This window comes from Aotus nancymaae, unplaced genomic scaffold (assembly GCF_030222135.1).
Source record: "Aotus nancymaae isolate 86718 unplaced genomic scaffold, 86718_ANA_hifiasm-v0.15.2.pri h1tg000010l, whole genome shotgun sequence".
Classification (NCBI taxonomy): Eukaryota; Metazoa; Chordata; class Mammalia; order Primates; family Aotidae; genus Aotus; species Aotus nancymaae.
This window is the reverse complement of record NW_026988421.1, coordinates 78,206,916-78,232,379: the sequence shown is the minus strand read 5'-3', so window position 1 is coordinate 78,232,379 and position 25,464 is coordinate 78,206,916. Positions and strand designations below refer to the sequence as shown.

General features: G+C 38.6%; 1 protein-coding gene across 4 annotated transcripts in view; it reads left to right on the top strand.

The window, feature by feature from the left end:
- Positions 1-24,461, top strand: part of WAPL (WAPL cohesin release factor) — a 90,484-nt gene extending 66,023 nt beyond the window's left edge. For all 4 annotated transcript variants that reach the window (XM_064374409.1, XM_064374407.1, XM_064374408.1 and 1 more), the window contains 9 exons: positions 156-253; positions 2,068-2,144; positions 5,269-5,444; positions 5,758-5,873; positions 6,481-6,645; positions 13,608-13,815; positions 16,856-16,944; positions 21,675-21,770; positions 22,086-24,461. In XM_064374409.1, the coding sequence (XP_064230479.1) occupies positions 156-253; positions 2,068-2,144; positions 5,269-5,444; positions 5,758-5,873; positions 6,481-6,645; positions 13,608-13,815; positions 16,856-16,944; positions 21,675-21,770; positions 22,086-22,151 (1,091 nt within the window). In that variant the 3' untranslated portion in view covers positions 22,152-24,461. The remainder of the gene's footprint in view (positions 1-155; positions 254-2,067; positions 2,145-5,268; positions 5,445-5,757; positions 5,874-6,480; positions 6,646-13,607; positions 13,816-16,855; positions 16,945-21,674; positions 21,771-22,085) is intronic.
- The last annotated feature ends 1,003 nt before the right edge of the window (positions 24,462-25,464 follow it).

Sequence of the window (25,464 nt, the reverse complement as noted above, 5' to 3'; positions counted from 1 at the left end):
AAATCTCGAAGTATGAAACCTAGAATAAAAAATGTTCAGAGAGATTCCAGCATGTTCATAGCATGTGTACAGATGGCTTTTAATGTTAGCTAAAAGTATTGTATTGGTAAGTATTGATGATAAATATTAACTTACATTTGTTTCTTTTCACCTAGTAAAAGAATGTGTGGATCATTTAAGTAGAGATGAGGATGAAGAGAAACTGGTAGCCTCACTATGGGGAGCAGAGAGATGTTTACGAGTTTTAGAAAGTGTAAGTATGGATGACAATTTGGCAAAAAGTATTCAGTCTTAATTGTGAGTGTGTGTGTAAGAGACAGACTGCCAGGCCGGGCGCGGTGGCTCACACCTGTAATCCCAGCACTTTGGGAAGCTCAGGCGGGTGGATCACGAGGTCAAGAGATCGAGACCATCCTGGTCAACATGGTGAAACCCTGTCTCTACTAAAAATACAAAAAATTAGCTGGGCACGGTGGTGCGTGCCTGTAATCCCAGCTACTCAGGAGGCTGAGGCAGGAGAATTGCCTGAACCCAGGAGGCGGAGGTTGCAGTGAGCCGAGATCACGCCATTGCACTCCAGCCTGGGTACCAAGAGCGAAACTCCGTCTCAAAAAAAAAAGAAGAGAGAGACTGCCAGATATTTTATATACTCCTGTGGGATTCACTTCTGTTAATCCAGATAGAAATTACAGTACATTTTTTTAGCAACCAGTTGTTAATAAACAAGTTAAATGAGCAGTTTTTTAAGAGTACCTGTATTATTGCTGCAAATGAAATGTCAGGATCGTTTATATATACCAATCTTTTTTTTTAAGATTTTATTATTTTTTGAGCCAGAATGTCGCTCTGTCACCCAGGCTAGAGTGCAGTAGCATGATCTTGACTCACTACAACCTCCACTTGGTTTCAAGCAATTTTCATGCCTCAGCCTCTCTAGCTGAGATTACAGGTGTGTGCCACCATGCCTTACTAATTTTTGTATTTTTAGTAGAGTTGGGGTTTTGCCATGTTGGACAGGCTGGTCTCAAAACTCCTAGCTTCAAGTGGACTGCCGGCTTCAGCCTCCCAGAGTGTTGGGATTACAGGCATGACCTACCTTGCTGGGCCCCTCCAGTCTTTATTGTTCTTTCCTTAATGTGAGTTTCTGCTTGACTACATTGTTTGCAGATAACAATCGCTAAATGCGGTCAGGTTTTATTTTTAAATTATTATTAGCATTTGGTTTATTTGACTTTTATTTGAGTCAGATTGTTTTTTTCTTTTTTTCCTTCAAAATTCTTTTCTTTTTTAACGGGGTTTCACCATGTTGGTCAGGCTGGTCTTGAACTCCCAACCTCAGGTGATCCGCCCGCCTTGGCCTCTAAAGTACTTGGATTACAGGCGTGAGCCACCACGCCTGGCCTGAGTCAGATTGTTAATAAGCATGGCTTGCCATAATATTTGGCTTTGGAAAATGAACTGTTGAACTGCAGTAAGTATATTTTGTTCTTTGACTCTCATGAAGGACTTTAACCCAGTTCCATATAGATTAGAATTTGTGTTGTCAGCAAACTTCAGAATGCATAGATTTGTTCACCAGCTTATTTTAAAAACATCTGTGGGGACAATAGTGTAGTATAAATTAAAAACTTCTGGCATAGATTAAATGGTAATTATTTCGTATGTCTTCTACAGTTCTTTGGGAACAGTAGATAACAGATATTTCTTTGTCAAAATGTATTCTAAATGAATCTACTTAAGAGCTTTATGTTATTTGTTTGCTATTTGTTATTTGTAAGTTAAGGAGTGCTCTATTCTGACATTCAATGTGTTTAGCAGTTCGTTACAGTAAATATATAGTGTAAAGTAAATTATGAATGAATGATAACAGTGATGTCTTAGTTTTTTCATGAAACATTAGCTTTCTTATTTTACATCTGGAACCTGTGGGTTGTGAAATTATTCCCTTAGACAACAAGGACTGTTTTTTTCCTCTTTGTATCTTTTAGGGACCAGGCAGAGTGTGATGTTATGTGAATGAATGAAAGTTTTGGATTGCCACAATTATTTTATATTCTTCCCTTTTAGGTAACTGTGCATAATCCTGAAAATCAAAGCTACTTGATAGCATATAAAGATTCCCAACTTATTGTTTCATCAGCTAAGTAAGTTTTTTGTTTATTAGCTAACAACTAACATTGTTACTTATTTTAAACATTTGGATTGACCGCAAATAAAAGAAATTTGGATTAGCTTCCTTTATGAAATGCTCTATTGAGTTCTATGAATTGGTGCACATTGTGTAACTAAAGCTTTAAGAGTACAGATTTTGGACACAAAATAACTATGGATTCCAGCTTAATAATTTCAGCTGTATAACTTTTGTAATGTACAAATCAAACTCTTTACAAAAGGGATAATAATTGTATCTAACCCACCTAGGATTGTTATTACAATAAAATGAGTTAATTTGTATGTTTGTAAGAAATATATTCTTAGTAGATACTTTAAAATATGTGTATATTATATATATATAAACATTTTGAAAATTTAATTATTTAAAAAGTATCTTTTGTATATTATGTATGATACGTGTTAATGAGTTAAATTAGTTAATATGCAAAGCCTAGAACAGTACTTGGCATATAATAAATACTGAGCATTTGTCCTCATTCTTGTTTTCAATGGACATTTCTAACCCTCTTCTTGTGCACTTTATTTAGACTTGTTTTTCCATATCTGTATGTAACTTCTCCCATTCCACATTCTTTCTTCCCACACACATTTCATCACAATTAGACTAATGCTGTCACCTCCGTGCAGGTAAAATTCCCAAGTATGTCTCCAGTCCTGGTTCTATCTTACTACGGCAGCCTCTTCGTGATATCTCTGTCCTAGTTCTTAATATCTGCCCTACTTCTCTGGCCTTTAGCCTAGAACAGTAACACATGAAGTTAACTTTCTCCAAATCTCTGCTTTGAAAAATAATTTTAATTCCTCAAATCTCTGATTGCTTATTGTCTTTGGATATATATGCAACTTTCTTATTAAAGGAAGTCAGCCTTATCAAAAGCCCATTGCAGTCTTATTCTGATTTATCTGTTTTTTAACCTCTTATTTTGGAGGATTTCAAATATAAGTAGTGTAATAAACTGTAATGTACACATTATCGATCATGGCCAGTCTGGTTTTCATCTATAACCCCATCCATTCCCCCTCTTGTATTATTTGAAACAAATCCAGATATTATCATTTCATTCATAAATACTTAAGTATACAATATCTGAAAGAAAGTGACTCTTTTAAAAAATATAACCCAATACCATTTTCATACCACTGATTATCTAGTTGCTTACTATTTTATGTTTAGTCAATATTCTAATTTTCAGTAATCTCAAATTTCTAGTCTCAATAGATTTTCTTAATCTGTAGGTTTTTTAAATCTCCTTTTTTTGTCTTGCATTTGTACATTTTTTTTTGTCTTCCTCCAGAACATTTGTGGACTTGATTGCATTTGTACATTTTGTATCTTTCAATGGTATATTTTACTTTTATTTATTTTTATTTTTCTGAGATGGAGTCTCTGTTGCCCAGGCTGGAGTGCAGTGGCATGATCTCGGCTCACTACAATTTCCACCCCGTGGGTTCAAGCTATTCTGCCTCAGCCTCCTGAGTAGCTGGGACAGCAGGCATGCGCACCACACGCAGCTAATATTTGTATTTTTATTAGAGATGGGGTTTCATCGTGTTGACCAGGCTGGTCTCAAAGTCCTGACCTCAGGTGATGCCACCCTCCTCAGCCTTCCAGAGTGCTGGGATTATAGGTGTACCTGGCCTATTTTATATATATTTAGTATTCTTTTTTAAAAAATAGGTACAAGGTCTTGCCGTGTTGCCCAGGCTGTTCTCAAACTCCTGGGCTCACGTGATCCTCCCACCCTGACCTCCCAAAGTGTAGGGATTATAGGCATGAAGTACTGTGCCCTGCCTATATAGTTAGTGCTCTTACCACATGCATTCTGCTTGTTTGCTACCATGTTTTACCCTTTCTTACCAAAGATTGTTGAAGTTAAATGTTTCTGATTTCATTTTCTTTTTTAAAGTGACAAAAATAGTGTATGTTTTCTGATTTAAAAATATCTCTTTTTGTATACTTCATTACCTCCAACAAGTGCCTTGTAAATGGAATATTTAATATGACTCATTTTAGCTCTTTTGTTGTGATTAGGAAGTTCAGGCCAAATGTCTTGGAAGTGACGGTAGAGGTCAGAATTGTTTGTAAAAGAGCACTCATCTCTAGATTTTTAAGCTTTTCAGCAGAAACCATAATGAATGCAGGGGTAGCATACAGAAAGATTAAATAACATATGCTGAACCTCCTTTTATCTTCAAAGCCTTAGTTTAGCTCAGTGTAAAAACAGTTGAGTTACCAATGACAGTATCGTAATCCTGACCAGCATTCAATACCAGAAGTACAAATTATTTTAGGTTACACATGAGGAACACCTTCCTGACCTAAGGGTTATAAAATATTAGGAAACCTTTACAGAATTTCCTCAGTATGTTTTAAAGGGCAACTAGGCGTAGATTAGATATGATTTCTTTAAGAATCTTGTGTTCTTTTACATAATGCATGAAGAATCAACTGACAGAGGCAGCTTACTTGATTTGTATTGAACTTAAAAATAGTGGACTTGGTGATTTAAACAGTGTCTTTAGAAATACTAGACCCGTTTAGGGATTATATTTCCTTGTTAATTTGGGTAGTATCTTGAGACTACTTGGATGTAGCTCATCCCCTTGGATAACTGTCAAGGAGACATGTCAGTTTGACCTTAAATTAAAAAATAATGATTATACTGTCACGTTGGTAGTTAAGATAATAAAAATTATTTGCTCTAATGCATATGAAGTATTTCATACTTGTCTTTACATTAACATTCGTTATGTAATATTGGCAATAACATTTACTACCTCAGAAGTGTTCAACATTAGCTCTTAACCATTTTCCCTGTTTGAGAAAGGGTTGTGGTCTGTCTGTTGGAGAGATCAATAACATGCGAGACAACTTGGAAATAAAGAGATTACTAGGGTAAGTGTAGGTAGTACAGATATAAACTTCTGCCATTAGTGTTTAATTTTTAACATTCCTTGGGTAGTTTTTTTAAGGTATCAGGTTTTTCCAAAATAAAGTGAAGTTTTATCTGATAGCCTTTAGGTTCAAGTAAATAGAAATATGTTGTGTACCTATTATTTACTATCATAGTCTATATTTTATTTTCTTTTAAGAGCATTACAACATTGTGAAGAACTGATTCAGCAGTACAACCGTGCCGAGGACAGCATATGCTTAGCTGACAGTAAGCCTCTGCCTCACCAGAATGTAACTAACCATGTGGGCAAAGCAGTGGAGGACTGCATGAGGGCCATCATTGGGGTGTTGCTCAATTTAACTAACGATAATGGTAAGATTTTTTCCATTTTTTTCTCATTGAAAGATGTATATTGCATGTGAAAACAAGTTTTTTGTTTTGTTTCTCCTTTTCTTGGTGTAGTGATTTTTTGATTTGTCTTAATGTACTTATGTGTAGGTTTAAAAATCGCTTTCAAGAGTTGATATTTCTATAAGCCTAGTAGCTTGACCTGGAAGTATCAACAGTATGTTTCAGTAGAGGAATGACTGTACAATCCTAAGTTAATATCCATGTTAATAAATCTGTTATTAGTGTCCTAAGGAAGAATCAGTAACAATTTTCCTATATCCCTTTCTTATTTCAGAGTGGGGCAGCACCAAAACAGGAGAGCAGGACGGTCTCATAGGCACAGCGCTAAACTGTGTGCTTCAGGTTCCAAAGTACCTACCTCAGGAACAGAGATTTGATATTCGAGTGCTGGTAAGTTGAAATGACGTTTTCTGGAAGAGTGTTTTATCTAGTAAGGTGTGCAAAATGTTCACCTTAGTTTGGGTTTAAGAACCAACCCTTTAATATTGTGGTTGTTTTCGTGAATTTCCTGATGAACATACTTCTTTTTTTTTTTATGAGACAGATTGTCACCCTGTCACCCAGGCTGGAGTGCAGTGGCAGCATCTTGGCTCACTGCAACCTCTGCCTCCCTGCTTCAAGCAATTCTCCTGCCTCAGCCTTCCAGATGCTTGGGACTACAGGGTTGTGCCACCACACCCAGCTAATTTTTGTATTTTTAGTACAGATGGGGTTTCGCCATGTTACCCTGGCTGGTCTCAAACTCCTGGACTCAGGTGATCTGCCCGCTCCGGCCTCCCAAAGTGCTGGGATTACAGTCATGAGCCACTGTGCCTGGCCTTTTTTTCCTTTTTGGTCTTTATTTTTTGGCCTTTCATACGTAATGGGTTTTAGCCATTTTGTAGATAGTAGAATACTGATTTTCAGCTTTTTCGCTGCCCAGAAAAATTATGTATATTGCGTTCCTTTGTTTTAAGTACTCATCTCTGATTATACGTGTCTCTTAAAATTTTTGAAGGGCTTAGGTCTGCTGATAAATCTAGTGGAGTATAGTGCTCGGAATCGGCACTGCCTTGTCAACATGGAAACATCGTGTTCTTTTGATTCTTCCATCTGTACTGGAGAAGGGGATGATCGCTTAAGGATAGCTGGACAAGTTCATGCTGTCCAGGCTTTAGTGCAGGTAAGCAACCACTTTAAAAACAAACTCATAACTACAGTTTGTTGCATTTGACCAATTTCTTTGTCATTTGCACCTTTTACCACTTTGTCTTGCCCTTCCACTTCTGGCCCCCTCCAGCCCTTCCCCGGCCTTCTTAGTTAGAACTCCTGAAGCATGTCTCTGCTGGGGTGGAAAGGGACTGTTTTACACCTGACCAATTTTTAAATATTTGTACCTTCAAGGGCGAAAGCTTATTTTAAACCAATATTTGTAACCAATTAAAAATGTGGTACAGGCCAGGTGCGGTGGCTCATGCCTGTAATCCTAGCACTTTGAGAGGCCGAGGTGGGTGGATCACTTGAGGTCAGGAGTTCAAGACCAGCCTGACGAATGTGATGAAACCCCATCTCTATTAAAAATACAAAAATAGGCTGGGCGCGGTGGCTCAAGCCTGTAATCCCAGCACTTTGGGAGGCCGAGGCGGGTGGATCATGAGGTCAAGAGATCGAGACCATCCTGGTCAACATGGTGAAACCCCGTCTCTACTAACACAAAAAATTAGCTGGGCATGGTGGCGCATGCCTGTAATCCCAGCTACTCAGGAGGCTGAGGCAGGAGAATTGCCTGAACCCAGGAGGCGGAGGTTGCGGTGAGCCGAGATCGCGCCATTGCACTCCAGCCTGGGTAACAAGAGCGAAACTCCGTCTCAAAAAAAAAAAAAAAAATAGCCGCGCGTGGTGGCTCATGCCTATAATCCTAGCACTTTGGGAGGCCGAGGCCGGCAGATCACGAGGTCAAGAGATCAAGACCATCCTGGTCAACATGGTGAAACCTTGTCTCTACTAAAAATACAAAAATTAACTGGGCATGGTGGCGCACACCTGTAGTCCCAGCTACTCGGGAGGCTGAGGCAGGAGAATTGCTTGAACCCAGGAGGTAGAGGTTGCAGTGAGCGGAGATCGCGCCATTGCACTTCAGCCTGGGTAACGAGCAAAACTTCATCTCGAAGAAAAAAACAAAACAAAACAAAAAAACAAAAATAGGCCAGGCGTGGTGGCACATACCTGTAATCCTAGCCACTCAAGAGGCTGAGGCAGGAGAATTGCTTGAATGGAGGAGGTGGAGGGTGCATGAGCCAAGGTAGCATGTCACTGCACTCCAGCCCGGGCAACAGAGCAAGACTCTGTCTCAAAAACAAAAACAAACAAACAAACAAAAAAAACGGTGGTATAATTTCTCTGTAAATCAGTAAGAGGTACACTGCTTAAAATGTAGTCTTACTTTATTTTGCTGTTTTTTCTTAACTGTTATCACTCCCTATGCATTGTTACCAAAAAGCAGAGACATGGCACATCTGTTTTATTAATCAAGTTAGGTAAAGTGCCTCACTCCTGTAATCCCAGCACTTTGGGAGACCGAGGTGGGGAGGATCTCTTGAATCCAGGAGTTCAAGACGAGTCTGGGCAACATAGTGAGCTCCCATCTGTATTTTTTTTTTTTTTTTTAAGTCGAATCCAGAATCCAGGCCCATCTCGTTCACTTCACGTCTTCTAGTGTTTATTTACTGGTCTGATCTGTGTCCAGAACTTTATTTAACCTTACAGACCACAGAAAACCGGAACTCCTTTGTCACCTATTTCCTTACCCACTCTGGAAAGTGTCAGCGTAGCCGAGTCTGGGAAATCCTGAATGAGAATGCTTCTTTGAGCCATTTAAAGTCATATTTTTCATTATCCTCTTTTGTTCTAATCTATTATTTGTGACTGAATGTTGACCATAGATGAGAAGTAGTTAATCGCTAGGCTTTTCTTCTTAGATTCGTAATATTCAGTCTTCAATAGCCTTGAAATTTTAGTTATTTAAAGTACAAAATTAGATGTGAAACTACTGATAAATTGTCATAACTTATCAGTAACAGTAATAGTAAATGGTAGTAGTAGTTTCCTAACAATAATTGGTAATTGACTATTTTTAGTCTCCAGATATCGTTTAGCGATTTTCTTTAATGCTAAAAACATTTGGTACTTCCTGCCTTGATCCCATTGACATACTTATTTTTCTACTAAATGAAGCATTTCTTGGCCAGGCAAAGTAGCGCATACGTATAATTCCAGCACTTTGGGAGGCCAAGGTGGGTGGATTATTTGAGCTCAAGAGTTTGAGACCAGCATGGGCAATATAGTGAGATCCTGTGTACAAAAAGTAAAAAAATTGGTCAAGTCTGGTGGTACATACCCATAGTACCAGCTACTCGGGAGGCTGAAGTGAGAGGATTGCTTGGGCCCAGGAGATTGAAGTTGCAGTGAGTCGTGATTATGTCACTGTGCTCCTGCCTCGGCAACAGAGTGAGACCCTGTCTCAAAAACGTTTAAAAAAAGTATTTTTTTTTCTGTACAGTTGATTTGTTTTCAAACTTTTTATTTCAGAGTAGAGACTCACAGTAAGTTACAAAAATAGTGCAAAGAATCCCATTACCCTTTACCTAACTTCTCAAATGGTGACATCTTATATAACTGTAGTACCATAGCAAAACTGAGCAGTCAGCATGGTACATTACTGTTAACTGCACTTTGTATGTTATTCACTTTCACCATTTTCATCTGCATTCATTTATGTTTGTGTGTAATGTATGTAATTCCGTTCAATTTTATTACATAGATTCATGTAGTCACCACTACATTGAGGTATAAAACTTGTGCTGCTCACTACACAGCCTGCCTGCCCTCCCTGTCTCCTAGCTACCACTAACCTGTTTTCCATCTTTTTCCATCTCTTGTTTTATTTTTTTCTATTATTCTAGTCCCTGTCTTTTAAAAATTGACTTTTCTTCAAATGGAACCTAGAAATGAATAAAAACTTACGTTGGTGGCCTCAGGAGTTGTGTTTGAAGGTATAGATGGTAGATCTGCATTATTCACATAATAGGGGTTAATTTGCAGACGCCATCTCCACACCCTAGGAGACCCTTGTTTGTGAGTTGTTTTAGGGATTGTCTCAAATTTTCGTACTATGTCTGACTGACCTGGGAATATCACTTCCAGTATTCCTCTTTTGCGCTTAGTGTTACAGAAGCTTCTTGTCCTTCAGGGTATCATCTTATATCTTTATTTGCTGTGGTCTATGGTTTGTCATTTTAAAATCAGTCTGAAGTTTTTGTTTTTCAATTTTAATACCTTTTGGGTGATGGATTCTGTTACTCATTATAGAAAATCATGCTGCCTTGTACTCACATCAGTTATCTTAAGTATTAAGTAATGCCTCTTAATTTCGATATTCAAAGATACTGTGGAAAAATCCATGTTCAGATTTATATCCTTTATGCTTCTGATAACAACAGTCTGAATTCAGTAATTTTCAAATTACGTATCTTTTTAATAATGTACAAATGGAATCCTACAGGTAGTTTTGACTACTGACATGAACTTTCCTCTTTCTAGCTGTTCTTTTCTTACCTATTTATGGATCTGCTTATTTTTTACAAACCAAACATAATTCACTTACACAGTGGGGGAAAAAAAAGTCAGATCCAGAAAGCTTTAAACTCCACAAATCTATTTCTTAAAACGTTACCATTTGTAATAGTTTTGTGTCTGTCCTGAGAAATTAGTGTTTATGCATATATCAAAATAAATGTGCAGGCCAGACATGGTGGCTCATGCCTGTAATCTGTAATCCCAACACTTTGGGAGGCCACGGCAGGCAGATTGCTTGAGCCCAGGAGTTCAAGCCCAGCCTGATCAACATGGCAAAATTATCTCTACTAAAAATATAAAAAATTAGCCAAGTGTGGTGGCATATGCCTGTAGTCCCAGCTACTTGGGAGGCTGAGATGGGAGAATCACTTGAGCCCAGGAAGTCGAGGCTGCAGTGAGCCATGATCCTGCCACTGCACTCCAGCCTGGGCAATGGGAGTGAGATCCTGTCTGAAAAGTAAATAAAAAATAAATGTGCAATGCATTTTATATAAATGGACTCTTACTGCACATAGTGATTAGTGTATACTGCTTTTTGCTTACTGTGTCTTACTGAGCTTTTTATGTCAACACATAGGTTTGTCACATTCTTTGTAGTGACTGCAAACCAGTCAGTAGCTTTTTGATTCATTCATACATATATATATACAAACAGGGTCTCATTCATACATATATATATACAAACTGCAATGGTGCAGTCATAGCTCACTGCAGCTTTTACCTCCCAGGCACAGGTGATCCTTTCACCTCAGCCTCCCAAGTAGCTGGGACCACAGGCATGTGCCACCATGTTCGGCTGAGTTTTGTATTTATAGAGCTGAGGTTTCACTGTGTTGCCCAGGCTGGTCTCAAACTCATGCACTCCTGTGATCCCCTGCATTGCCTCCTAAAGTGCTAGGATCACAGGCATGAGCTACCATCCCTGCAAACCTCTACTAATATACACTTTTTTTTTTGAGACAGAGTCTGTCTCTGTTGCTGAGGCTGGAGTGCAGTGGCATGATCTCGACTCACTGCAATCCCCACCTCCCAGGTTCAAGTGATTCTCCTGCCTCAGCCTCCCAAGTAGGTGGGATTACATGCGTATGCCATCACACCTGGCTAATTTTTAGTAGAGACGGGATTTCACCACGTTGGTCTGGCTGGTCTCAGACTCCTGACCTCGTGATCGCCTTGCATCAGCCTCCCAAAGTTCTGGGATTACAGGCATGAGCCACCCACCTGGGCTTTTTTTTTTTTGAGACGGAGTTTTGCTGTTGTTGCCCAGGAGTGCAATGGCCTGACCTCGGCTCACTGCAGCCTCTTGCCTCCTGGATTCAAGTAATTCTCCTGCCTCCGCTTCCTGTGTAGCTGGGATTACAGGCATGCACCACAATGCCTGGCTAATTTTGTATTTTTAGTAGAGACAGGGTTTCTCCATGTTGGTCAGGCTGGTCTCGAACTTCCGACCTAGGTGATCCGCCTGCCTTGGCCTCCCAAAGTGCTGGGATTACAGGCGTGAGCTACAGTGCCCAGTCTGTTTTGTGGTTTTTTGTTTTGTTTTGTTTTTTTAGTTTTATTTTGTTAAGAAATAAATATCCTAGTATCTAAATCTTAGGCCGTACTTTTTTTTTTTTTAATTTTTTTGGAGACAAAATCTCACTCTGTCACCCAGGCTAGAGTGCACCATCTCTGCTCACTGCAACCCCTGACTCTCAGGTTCAAGTAATCCTCCCGCCTCAGCCTCCCAAGTAGCTGGGATTACAAGCATGCGCCACGACACCTGGCTAATTTTTGTATTTTTAGTAGAGATGGTTTCACCATGTTGGTCAGGCTGTTGTGAACTCCTGACTTCAAGTGATCTGCCTGCCTCTGCCTCCCAAAGTACTGGGATTTACAGGCGTGAGTCACCCCTCCTGGCCAGGCCATTCTTTTCAAAATATGTCTGTGGGCGTAATTTCCTGGTTTAGGAATTGTTGTGTCAGAATATATTGTACTGTATTTAAAATTGATATGCCTAACTCCTCCCACCCTCATCACCAAACACATATTTCCTGTGCCCTCAATTTATACATCCACCTAAAACTATTTATGAGTCCCCATTCCTTCATACGGAGTTTCGCTCTTATTACCCAGGCTGGAGTGCAATGGTGTGATCTCGGCTCACCGCAACCTCCGTCTCCTGGGTTGAGGCAATTCTCCTGCCTCAGCCTCCTGAGTAGCTGGGATTACAGGCACGCACCACCATACCTAGCTAATTTTTGTATTTTTAGTAGAGACGGGGTTTCACCATGTTGACCAGGATGGTCTCGATCTCTTGACCTTGTGATCCACCCACCTCGGCCTCCCAAAGTGCTAGGATTACAGGCTTGAGCCACCGTGCCTGGCCTTCCTTCATACTCTTAAGCCAAGATTTTTGCCAGTCTAACAGATTCCTAGATATTTTTGGTATTTCCTTAAATGGTACTTTGTACATGTCCAGAAACAGTAATGGTTCGTTCTTTTTATTTTTCCAAAGCCGTTGCTAACTGTTTAACTTCCTTTTTTGGTCTTTTCAATGGCAGTAATCCTTCAAGTTGTGTCTTCAAAGTAACCCACAACAACTCAGTTCTTTCTGGAGTCATAAGTAGGAGTCCATGATTCTCTTCTCATACATTTTGATCTCAGGGCTTGAAAATTATTGGGAAAGCCAAGGAGCTTTTATTGTTAATATGTGCTTTATTTATCTATATTTACTGAATTAGAAATTAAAACTGGGAAACATTACATTAGCTTTTAGAGCAGTGACATAATCACATAGCATGTAGACTCCAAAACTTCACTGTAACTTAATGAAAGAAAAAAGAAGTCAGCAGACCTCTTAGTAATATGAGTGTAATTTTGACCTGCCATATTCCCTGATAGGGTCTTAGGAATCCACAGGGATTCTTAAACCCAGTTTTGAGAATTGCTGTTCTATGTGAAGGTTACCTTTTATTTTCTAAAATATATTTTCTTATGTAATCTCTCTTTGAAGTTTATATGTCACTCTTCTTTATACTCAACAAATCTTTGGGGTCTACTTGGCATTTGATTTTCAGGCAGTCCTTTCTAGTAACTGGAGCATTTCCCAAATCATGTCAATGAGTATATTCAGTGTTTTCTGTGTCAGTATTGTACCAGCATAGGGAAAATAAAGTTAGGTGAAGGCAAGGAATTTGGCATATTCCCTTTTGACTTAAGAGTTTTCTAATTTTGTATTTTTTACTTGAATTTCTTGTCGTATGCAAATTAAGGGAAATTATTGAGATTCATTTTGCAAGCAACCTGCATCATTAGTAGATGACTTCATTGAATCCCAGCAGCATTTATACTTTTGTTTTGGCTTTCAGTAAGATGCAGAATAAAGCTTTTACTTATACTCACTTCTTTTTACCACATAACCATGTTAGAGTTAGTGATAGATTAAAAGCAACCAGAACTTTTTATTTGCGCATATACATATTGATTGGCGATCTCTTTTTAATGATCTTCAAAAATAATTTTTATCAGCTATTCCTTGAGCGAGAGCGGGCAGCCCAGCTAGCAGAAAGTAAAACAGATGAGTTGATCAAAGATGCTCCCACCACTCAGCATGATAAGAGTGGAGAGTGGCAAGAGACAAGTGGAGAAATACAGTGGGTATCAACTGAAAAGACTGATGGTACAGAAGAGAAACATAAGAAGGAGGAGGAGGATGAAGAACTTGACCTCAATAAAGGTATATTTACTTTGAATGATGTATTTAAATGGAAGATAGTGGTTTGATTTTGTTTTTTTCTTCAAACCATTTTAATTCACAGATTGTCTTAATCTGGCTATTACTTGAGGACCTCCCTAGTTCAAGCTACACAAGCTTTGATACAAGTGCTTGTGGTAGTTCTCCTACAGTGAGGAAGGTGCATGCCAGTGGCAGGCATGCTAATGATGGCAAAGATCCAGTTAGTCAAGTTACTGTTCTTCCTGGAGCCTCCTTTCCTTTACTCATCTGTGAAGAGACACATAGGAGACATAATAGGATTTTTGCAGTTTCCAGTTTTTGAGATTGCCTGTTTTTAGCTTCACTTTAAACTTGAAGATCTATTGTTATAAATTACAGTAATGGTTCTCAAAGGGTAAGTACTAAGATGGTAAACACAGTAAGAAATATACTGCAGGCTGGTGGCTCACACCTGCGAGGCCAGCACTTTGGGAGGCTGAAGCAGGAGGATCGCCTGAGGCTAAGAGTTTGAAACAGGGTAGCAAGACCCCATCCCTATGAAAAATTTAAAAAGTTAGCTTGGCATGGTAGCATAAGCCTGTAGTCCTAGGTACTCGGGAGGCTGAGGTGGGAGGATCGCTTGAACAGAGGAATTTGAAATTGCAGTGAGCTATGATTGCACCATTGCACTCCACCATAGGTGACGGAGTGAGACCCTTTCTCATTTAAAACAAACAAAAAAAAGATACTGGAGGTAATATCTGCACCAGTTATAGATGATTGAGTATCTACTATTGTCAGAATTTGTGATACAACTTTTGCCATTCATACAAGTTCTGCAAAATAGCCATTTGTAACTTCGTTATCACTAAGGTTATAAATTTAAGTTCAGTCAGTCCTCCATACATGTGGGTTCCACATCCATGGAGTCAGCCAACCACAAATCAAAAATATTTCAGGAAGAAAAAAATAATACAGGTTAATAAATAATGTAGTATAACAGCTATTTACATAACATTTACATTGTATTAGGTATTATAAGTAATCTAAAAATGATTTAAAAGTATGCCAGAGGATGTGTGTAAGTTATATGCAAATACTGCACTCCTTCCTATCAGAGATTCGAGCATCCTCCAGTTTTGGTATTGGAGGGTGCTGGCATCCTAGAACCAATCCCCCCTCGGATGCAGAGGATGATTGTAGTATGTTCAGCTTCACATCACTAGAAAGCAAGCCGCAGCAATGTCTCATTCTGAGCCTCTTCTGTTACTCCCACTCCTCCCCAAATCTGATGCCAGTAGTTCTGATACTGTAATATATTTCTTTTCCTTTTTCTCAGTTACTAGGTTTTGATGCTGTTCTATTTTTTGGCATAATAACATTTTTGTTTTTTTAGCAGTCTCTTTAAAAGTTACAGCTTTATTGAAACAGAATTCACATACTATACAATTTATCCTTTTAAAGTGAGTAATTCAGTAGTTTTTTGTATATTGACAACGTTGTGCTACCATTACCACTAATTCCAAATACCGTTTTTATCACCACTAAAGGAACCCTGTGCCCATTAGCAGCCATCACCCCTGTTTTCCCCTCCTCCCTGGCCACTAGCAACCACTAATCTACTTTCTGTTTCTATGGATTTGCCTGTTTTGGACATTCCATTTTAAAAGGAGTCATACAATATGTGGCCTTTTATGACTGGCTTCTTTCAGCCAGACAAATGTTTTCAAAGTTTGTCCCAGATGTAGTATGTGTTAATACTATATTCCTTAGACAAATAATATTCTGTAATATTGTTATACCATAGTTTGTTTATCCATTTGTTCGCTGATGGGCATTTGAGTGGTTTCTGCTTTTTAGCTTTTTGAACAATTATCTGCCATTTTTTTTGTAGACATAACGTTTTTATTTCTTTTGGATATATACCTAGGAGTTGGAATTGTTGGGTTGTATGTTAACTCTCTGTTTAACTAACTCTCTGTTTAACATTCTAAGAAAATGCCCAATTGTTTTCCAGTGTGGCTGCAGTATTTTACATTCCCATCAGCAATGTATGAAGGTTCCAAATTACTTGTAAAAGAAAATTTTTAGTCATCCTAGTGGGCATTTATCTCATGGTGGTTTGATTTGCATTTCCCTGGTGATTAATGATGTTGACCATCTTTTTATGTGTTCATTGGCCATTTGTGTATCTTGTTTGAAGAAATAAAGTCCTCTGCCCAGTTTTGTAGGTTTTTTGTTTTTGTTGTTTTTGAGACAGAGTCTTGCTCTGTCTCCCAGGCTGTAGAACAGTGGCACGATCAGGGCTCACTGCAGCCTTGACTTCCCAGGCTCAGGTGGTCCTCCCACCTCAGCCTTGCAAGTAGCTGGGGACTACAGGCCTGTACCACCACACCCATTTAAGGTTTTTGAATTTTAGTGGAAAGAAGGTCTCACTATGTTGCCTAGGTTGGTCTCAAACTCCTGAGCTCAAGTGATCCTCTCGTCTCAGCCTTCCAAAGTGCTGGGATTATATGTGTGAGCCACCATGCCTGGCCCTTTGCCCCAGTTTTAATTGGATTGTTTTTGTTGTTGAGTTGTAAGAATTTTCTTTTCTTTCTTTTCTTTTTCTTTTTTTTTTTAATAAGAAGGGTTTCACCATGTTGGCCAGGATAGTCTCGATCTCTTGACCTCGTGATCCGCCCACCTTGGCCTCCCAAAGTGCTGAGATTACAGGCATGAGCCACCGTGCCTGGACAAGAATTTTTTATTTGTTCTGGGTACTTGACCCTTATCAAGTTCATGATGTGCAAATATATTCTCTCATTCTGTGGATTATCTTTTCACTTTGTTCATTGTGTCCTTTGCAACACAAAAATTTAACTAAAAGTTTTATGGTTTCAGCTCTTCTTTTGGATCCCTATTCCATTTTGATTTAATTTTTGTTAACTTGTGGATATCCAGTTGTTCTAGCATCACTTGTCGATTTGTAGCAATTTTGAAGTAAAGATAACTAACAGAATGGTTGGTTTTGTGAGATTTGTCTTAATTCATATCTGTTACCATTCTTCAACTCTCTCAGCTCTTCAGCATGCCGGCAAACACATGGAGGATTGCATCGTGGCCTCCTACACAGCACTACTTCTAGGGTGTCTCTGCCAGGAAAGTCCAGTAAGTACATAGTTCAGTACTGTTTTATGTATCTTTGAAAGATTCCAATGTAACAATTTCATGCCATTGTCTGTTTCACTTATTTATTTCTTCAGTGTTTCCCCTTTAATGTTCAACTTATTTCACAAAGGCTATTGGATGTGGTTATAGGGTTGTTTCAACTGTTTGGTGTTTTTTATGAAAGAAAAATGGCAAGAAAATGCATTAACATTTCCGGTAGTTTTATTTTAAATTACCTAAATAGTTTTAAAGTAAAAACTTTAATAAAATCTGTACTGGAAAGGGAATGTGTAGCATTTTTTGCATGCTAATCCTTTCCAATATAGGTTATACTAAGTAAAGTTTGGAGTGGAATAAATTGATTTTCACTTTTTAAAAAGTGAAATAAAGTTGATCTTTATGGCTTTATTAGAAAGGATGTACCTGTCAGAGTTAGGCTTTTAAAGATAAAAGAAAAAGTAGTTCTGGAAAACAAGCTAGTTAGTGCTTTTAATCTCATGAAAAATGAAGAATTACATATATGAAATCAAATTTAAAATTAAGATAGCATATAATATTAAAAACTTTTAAATACTTGTTGAGCTTTTTAAGGTACATCCCAAAGGTCGGAATACATTAAGTCTAATGAAAAACCTCTTGTGACAGGGCGTGGTGGCTCACACCTATAATCTTAGCACTTCGGGAGGCCTAGACGGGCAGATACCTTGAGGTTAGGTGTTCAAGACCAGCCTGGCTGACATGGTGGAATCATGTCTCTACTAAAAATACAAAAATCAGCTGGGCGAGTTGGTACACACCTGTAATCTCAGCTACTCGGGAGAGAATCGAATAGCTTGAATCCCGGAGGTGGAGTTTGCAGTGAGCTGAGATCGCGCCAGTCTACTTCAGCCTGGGCTGCAGAGCAAGACTGTTTCAAAAAAAGTAAGGAAGGAAAAAAAAAAGCTCTTGTTTGATGGATGAATCTGTTCAGATGCCTTTGGTTGGAGTAAAGGAAGGGATAGTACGAAACCTGTACTCACCTGGCTTAAGATGGCAAATTTGCGTGATGTCAGTGCATCACTCTGGTCATCAGAGACTCAGATCATTTCTGTCATTGTTATTTTTCTGTGTTTTTTGGTGGAAATGGGGTTTTTGCCCTGGCTGGTGTCAAACTCCTGGGCTCAAGTGATCCTCCTGCCTCTCAAAGTGTTGGGATTATAGGTGTGAACCATGATGCCCAGCCCATTTCTGTCTTTCGGCTACTGTCCTCCACATGTTGTCCTCTGCTAACCCTCATGGTCCTGTGCTGTCTACAGTTAGGTGCCTCATCAAGTTAATGCATAACAGTAGTAATAGGTGCCTCTTCCTCTGTGGTTCTTTTTTTTTTTCCCTAGCTACGTTGGCTGGAAATACATGTTTTTTTAAGACAGCTACTTGTTTCCCCTGTGGGACCCCATGCCACTCTCACCTCTCACCAGGTAGACTTTTCATGTTGACAGTATTGGGTCACATGCTTTTGTCTGAACCAGTCACTGGCCAGGAACATGGGATTACTGTGAGTAGATTAGATCATCAGGATTCACTTAGGAGAAATGCAAATGTCTAGAAAATCAGGCTGAGCCAGCCCAGAAGTGGAAGGTTATGGCTCTAGGGGGTCTGCTGCCTTGGGAAAAACAAAGATGAGGAGCAAAACTGTTGAGGAAGGAGATGGCAGAATCATTGTCAGTGTCTCCCTTTAAGATGGGGGGTTGGGCATAGGTGGATTATTTTTAAGTGTAAAGTCCATTTGAAAAGCCATATTTCAAAATGAAAGGCAGATTGTTTTCTAGGAGCAAGGGCATTGAGGGGGCAAGAAAGAGTGGAGACCTATAGGGAGGGGGTTAGTTTCAGTAGAAAGCAGGGACCAGTTTCCTCATTTTTGCCATCTAGTTCTCTTTATGGCCTTTTTTTCCCCCTCCACTTTCTGTATTTAAGTTCTGTGTATTTTTCTGAGTACATCTTGTCCATCTCTTCTACACTTACATTGTAACCAATCTAAATACACCAGCCCACTCTATGAGTCCCCTCTGGGTACCACTGCTTTCAGGATCAAGACCAAAGTTCTCATCATGGCTCTGGAGGCCCTGCAAGATCTTTAATTCCTTTTCCTTATTTCCAGTGACAGGATTTTAAGAGCAAGTCAGAAACACATCACACACGGGAGGAAAATGCAGGCCTCAAATAAAAGCATTGAAAGTAATAGTTAAATATAAATATTTTTAGATACTCTGTTTTGTATCCACCGTAGGTTTAGTCATATTTCAGTCATGTTCTTTCTTACATAATTGTTCTTGAAATTGGGTTATTACCACATATAATTTATCTTAGGCCATCTTTCCCATGCTAATTCTTATGTTTGCCTGTATCTATCTTGTCTCTAAAGAGAGAATGTTCTTAGTTGTGGGCAATGTTGTAAATTCATAGATCCCCAGATTTATTTGTTGCCTTGGAGATTATTATGATTAACCCCAAAAGCTAGCTGATACCACAAAATGTAAAGGGAGTTGGTTTGCCTGATGTGTAAGTGAAAGAGACAGACAAGAAAGCATGTGGTTGTTGCAGTAAATGCTGGTTTGTGGTCTGATCCTGTTTTCACCTGCCCTCCGTGACTTCTCACTTTGCGTCGGGTGCATTGCAGTGGTCAGTCTCCTCCTGCTCTTTCTGCTTTCTTGCTTCCCCATTCCTGACCTTGCACATTGCCACCAGAGCTAACTTACATCAGAACACTTGCTGATGACATAGCTCCTTGCCCAGTCTTTGGTTCACAGCCAGTAAGGGGAGTAATGACTTTGTTTAGTACTGCGAGACCCTCGACTTCAGACTGCTTCTCCAGTTTCCAAACCTACATACCCTTGGATACTTTTTAAATTTTTCAAATAGGCCATGCTGTATCATACCTTTTCTTTTTGTACCTGCTATACACTGTTAAAAAAATCCTGTCACTGTCCCTTCCCTTGCCTCAGAAACACTGTATGTTATGTTCTATAGTGTGTTGATAGAGAAGGATTTGATTTGGATTAATGAGGGTCTTTCATCCAAAAACATGGAAGCTAATCATATATTCTTTATTATAGAGGTGCACTTTTCTACTGAGCTGTTCTCCAGAGACACCTTAGCCACTACTCTGTCCACCTTTTGGTGGAGAGGATCAGTTTGAATGTGTGTAACTGATACCTTCAGCACATGAGTACTTTAGCAGTATTTTGATTAGATCTTTTCTGAAGCTGTATTCATCTCATTATTTTGCTGCTTTCTAATTTTTCGAATACCCTGGCATGGGAATAGGAAAAAGAAGGTGGGCAGTGGCAAATTTCTGAAAAGTAATAAGTTGTGTCTCCTTTTTTGCCTCTAGTAACAAAAGTCAAATTGGAAGCTTTCATGTATTTTATTGTTGTTGTTTGATTGGTTTTGTTTAATCCTTTACCTTGTGTCCCCACACTTGGTACAGTATACTTTGTTTTGCTCCTTATTACTGGTGAACCTTCCTAGAAGATCTTTACTTTTGATTCTCCCTAAAACATTTAAAGCATTCTTTTTTTCTTTTTTAAATAGAGACAGGGTTTCACCATGTTGGCCAGGCTGGTCTTGAACTCCTGACCTCATGATCCGCCCACCTCGGCCTCCCAAAGTGCTGGGATTACAGGTGTGAGCCACCACGCCCCACCAAAAGCATTCTTTAATATAATGAAATGAACAGTTTTTTAAGCAGGTTATGTAATGTTTTTCATACAACAGATTGGTTTATACGTAGTTTGGCTGCTTCTTGCTAATAATGAAGGGTTTCCTCTCCTGATATTGTCTGAGAATCTATTTATTATACATGAGGTTAGATTATCTTTGGAAAGATACTTCTAGTTAATTTCTGTCCTATATAATTAGTTGAATTCACCTGTGAAGCATGTGAATTTTATTTGATCTTTTTATTTTGTGAGCAGCTCTGTGAGAGTATTCTCAAGTCTAAAGTCCTCACCCTCTTCTATTCCCTCTGGTCCCTCAGTGAAACACACACATACATTAAACAGTACAGTTTTTTATTTCACGCCTTTTTCTTTGCATTTATGAAAGTAGGCCGGGTACACTGGCTTACGCCTATAATCCCAGCACTTTGGAAGGCCAAGGCGTGTGGATTACTTGAGGCCAGCCTGGCCAACATGATGAAACCCCGTCTCTACTAAAAATACAAAAATTAGCCAGGTGTGGTGGCATGTGCCTATAATCCTAGCTGCCTGGGAGGCTGAGGTATGGGAATCACTCAAACCCAGGAGGTGGAGGTTGTAGTGAGCTGACATTGCACCACTGCACTCCAGCCTGGGCAACAGAGTGACTGTTTCATTTAAAAAAAGAAAAAGAAAAATGAGTGTGGTGGCTCACATCTTTAATCCTAGCACTTTGGGAGGCTGAGATGGGCGGAGACCAGCCTGGGCAACATGGTGAAACCCCGTTTCTACTAAAATACCAAAAAAAAAAAAAAAAAAGTAAATGTGCACACAAATGTTTCATTGTAGCTTTTGCCAACTTTACCTTTCTTCTTTCTTTCTGGGGGTGAGGTCGAAATGGACAGCATGCAGAGTGAGTGTGGAAAGAGAATGACCACGTGTTCCAAGGATCTTGTAAAAGTTTGCACCAGGATGTGTGTCAAAACCAACATTGTATGAGGTCCAATCTCATGTTTTCTTCCAGCAGACCAATATTTCTTGCTCTGTTTTCCTCAGATCAATGTAACCACTGTGCGGGAATATCTGCCAGAAGGAGACTTTTCAATAATGACAGAGATGCTCAAAAAATTTTTGAGCTTCATGAATCTTACTGTAAGTAGCTTTTATTGGAGCTTATATGATTTTAAATTTAAGTATAATACATTGACAGTAGAAATAAAAACACTATGGCCATAGCAAGTGGGAGCAAAAGGGATTTTCTTTTAATTTTAGTAATTGTGTTTTATTTCTTCAAGATAATTATTGCATGTTACGGCAAATAACTTCATCACACTCACAATTTAAACTCAGTATACTTTGATTTGTAGTGTTCAGTTTAGTAAATCTAGAAGTAAACTTTTATTTAATACTTCTTAAAATCTGTTAAATATTAACTATTACTTCCTTTCCCCTTCACCCCCCTTTCAGTGTGCTGTTGGAACAACTGGCCAGAAATCTATCTCTAGAGTGATTGAGTATTTGGAACATTGCTAGCTGCTTTCCCTTTGCTTCACGTGCTCGGTAATGCTGGAGCTATCCTTAGACAAAGAAAAGTCAAGTCATGAAAGAAGTCCTTGAAGATATACCAAGAACATTCATCAATATCATTCATGTTTGGATTTTTAAGGCCACCTGATTTCATCGTCATGCATTCAGCATTTGCTAAATGACAGTTACTACATCAATCTGCAACTATCAAAAATGAGGGAAAAGGTTCAGGCTGTTAACAGTTCCATGCAGTATTTAAATACATTTACTTTGGCAGAGTTTATACCCTCCCCTTGTTCTCTTGCTTTATTCTGGGCAAGTTTTAAGGGGAAAATTTGTGCTGCTGTTAGTGCAACTGCTGTGTATGTTGAGCCACTGTTGTCATGCCAGCCAGGTGCAAAGGCAGCTTAGCTACTGAGGTAGCGAATGTTCTGAGGACATTCTAGACAACAGCTTAGTTCCTTTTTCAGGCTCATTTGCTTTTGCTTTTTTGTTGAATGATTCCAATCGTAAATAAAGCTTTTAATAATTTTGTGAATTTTTTGGTTGTTGTTCCCTGAACTACTGTCTATATTTAAAATTAGATGGAATCCAAAGATACAAGGGATTAATAGTATATTTTTTTATTCTTGATTAGGTTTGGGTTATTGAACTGTTTTTTACTTTTGAGACGACAACTATATTCAATATCATACCATAATGTGTCATAGCTAGAGACACAAGAAAACAAGTAACACTTTGAGGGAATATTATATGAGATGATATGCCCTGTTAAAGGAAGAAGCAAAATAGTCAAACCCAGGGTAGTTTACACTTAATGCTAGGGAGGCTCTTAAAACATTAAGTTTTGAGGAAAGACTCTCTGGCTATATTTTTAATGTTCAATACAATAAATATAAGGAAGCTAAAACACCAATGTGGAATTCATGTTTCCAGATAACATGTATATTCTTCTATAGAGTGACAGGATCAATTGCGTAAGCGCAAAGCCTTAAATTGCTGGTTTAGAGAAGACCCTTTTTTCATTCAGATTCTTTGTTCATAGAGCAGTTGTTTGAAAAACAGTTAATGGAACACAAAACATTTTATAGATTTAATTTCACAACATTGCAGATTTTTCTTGTGTTAATTATTTTTCAGACCACTGGTTATACCTTTTTTTTTTTCCTTTTTATTGATTGGGCCTGAATACAGGCTTTCTAGAGATCTTTTTCATTAATACTTTTTAAATACCTTTCAGGTAGTTACATCACGTTTCTTCATTGGATTTGAAAAACTTGAAGCCATAAAAATATTAGTTTGGTGTGTATTGGGGAAAATAGCTAAAAGTCTAATTTTTACCCATTTAGACTTTGTTATTTCCTTGTATAAAGTGACAAATCGGGGCTCTTGTATCAGTGCCAGCTGTAATGTTTTTAAATGCAGTGGCTGCCTTCTATTGTCTTCCTATTTTTGATAATGCAGATTGTTGGGAAATCTATAAGGAAGTAACTGATTCCAGACAAATTGTTTTCTTCCTTCTACCCACTCCAATCCCTACCCATCACCTTTTAAGAACATAGTATGCCAGTGTAACGTGGGAACCATTGAGATTGTATTTGCCCTGAGTATTAAAGCTAGCTTAGCAAAATATTTTTAAAACCATATTGGTAAATGATACCCATAAAATTAAATTAGATATATTTTGTTTAATTATTTTAAAATGCAAAATACATTGATATTTATTAATCATTGGATTTAGGAAAAGGGACAGATTTTTGGTGAACCTGACTTGTGGCAGATGGTAAGGAATATTTTAAAACATTTGGATGAGAACAATCAGGGCCAACTACATTTTTCTGTTACACTGGTAATCATTTGAGAATTGATTTACCTCAGTGTTTAACAGTTTTTTGTTTTATTTTGTTTTTTAAATAATAACTAATTGTCAAACACTGATAGAGATGCAGATTTTGGTGGGGGGAGGTGGTGGGGGAGATAATCACTTCACCAACTGCAGTGCATTTGTGTGTTTTTAACCCTCAGAGAACTCTGCATTTTAGGGTACTTGAGGCTGACTTGCAAATTAACTAAAGTTTTAAAGTAACCTTTTTTTCCATTGTAAATATTTCTGTAAATACTACCAATTGGAAATTAGAACAGTAGAGTACTTTTCTGAATCCAATCCTATTTTTATTTTATACAGTATTTCTCAGCTGTGATCTTTGGAGCAAAAGCCAACGGCAGGAAAAAAATAGTTTGTACCAGTTTCATGAAGTATGTCTTTGGGTTTTTGTAAATAATTTTAACTCAAATAAAATTGCTACTTTCAATACACATGTTGTCTTTAACATAAGTCTATTGACCTATTTTGGAGGACAAAGTGCCACAAACTAAATAGCTGACTCTAATGGGAAATACAGTGTGTCAATACACATTTAATCAGTTTTTGTTAAATACCACGTATTTCTCCATGTTTTTAATAATACCTGAATATAATGTTAACTCAGGCCAATTAGGGATTGGATTTTCAGTTAGGCCCTTGGTATACTTACTGTGCTGAATTAGGTATTTTTTGCTCCTATGAGTATGATCCAAGACTTCTTTGCATCTTTGCGTCTGAGGTTTTAAGTGCTTTTTAGTTTTTCAGTTTTCTTCTTAGTTGTCAGCCTTTAGCCTTCCTGCATTTACCACAAGTAGATTCCTCAACCTCTTCTTACTGCTTTTAGCCACAAAACTAGATTGAAGGATCTTTCCTGGGAGTTTCCATCTATTCTCCCCACTTAAACATGACCATGTAAGAGTGGTTTCAGGATGCAGGCTATGGATAGAAAGACAAATCACACATAAAATTTGAATCCTTTTTCTGATATGTGTTTATTGACTTTGAGTAAATTCTTGAACCATTAAGAAAATGAAGGCCAGGCATGGTGGCTCACGCCTGTAATCCAAGCACTTTGGAGGCCAAGGTGGGCAGATCACCTGAGGTCAGGAGTTCAAGACCAGCCTGACCAACATGGTGAAACCCCATCTTTAAAAAAAAAAAAAGAAAATGAAGAGGGTTGGGCATGGTGGCTCAGGCCTGTGATCCCAGCACTTCATGAGGCCAAGGCAGGCAGATCACTTGAGACCAGGAATTTGAGATCAGCCTGGGCAACTTAGTGAGACTTTCCCTCTCCCCTGCCTTATCTCTGCAAAAAAACAAATGAGCTGGGCATGGTGGTATATGCCTGTAGTTCTAGCTACACAGAAGGCTGAGTCTGAAGACTGCCTGAGCCCAGGAGTTCAAGGCTACAGTGAGCCATGACCATGCTGCTACACTCTAGCTTTGGAAGAAAAT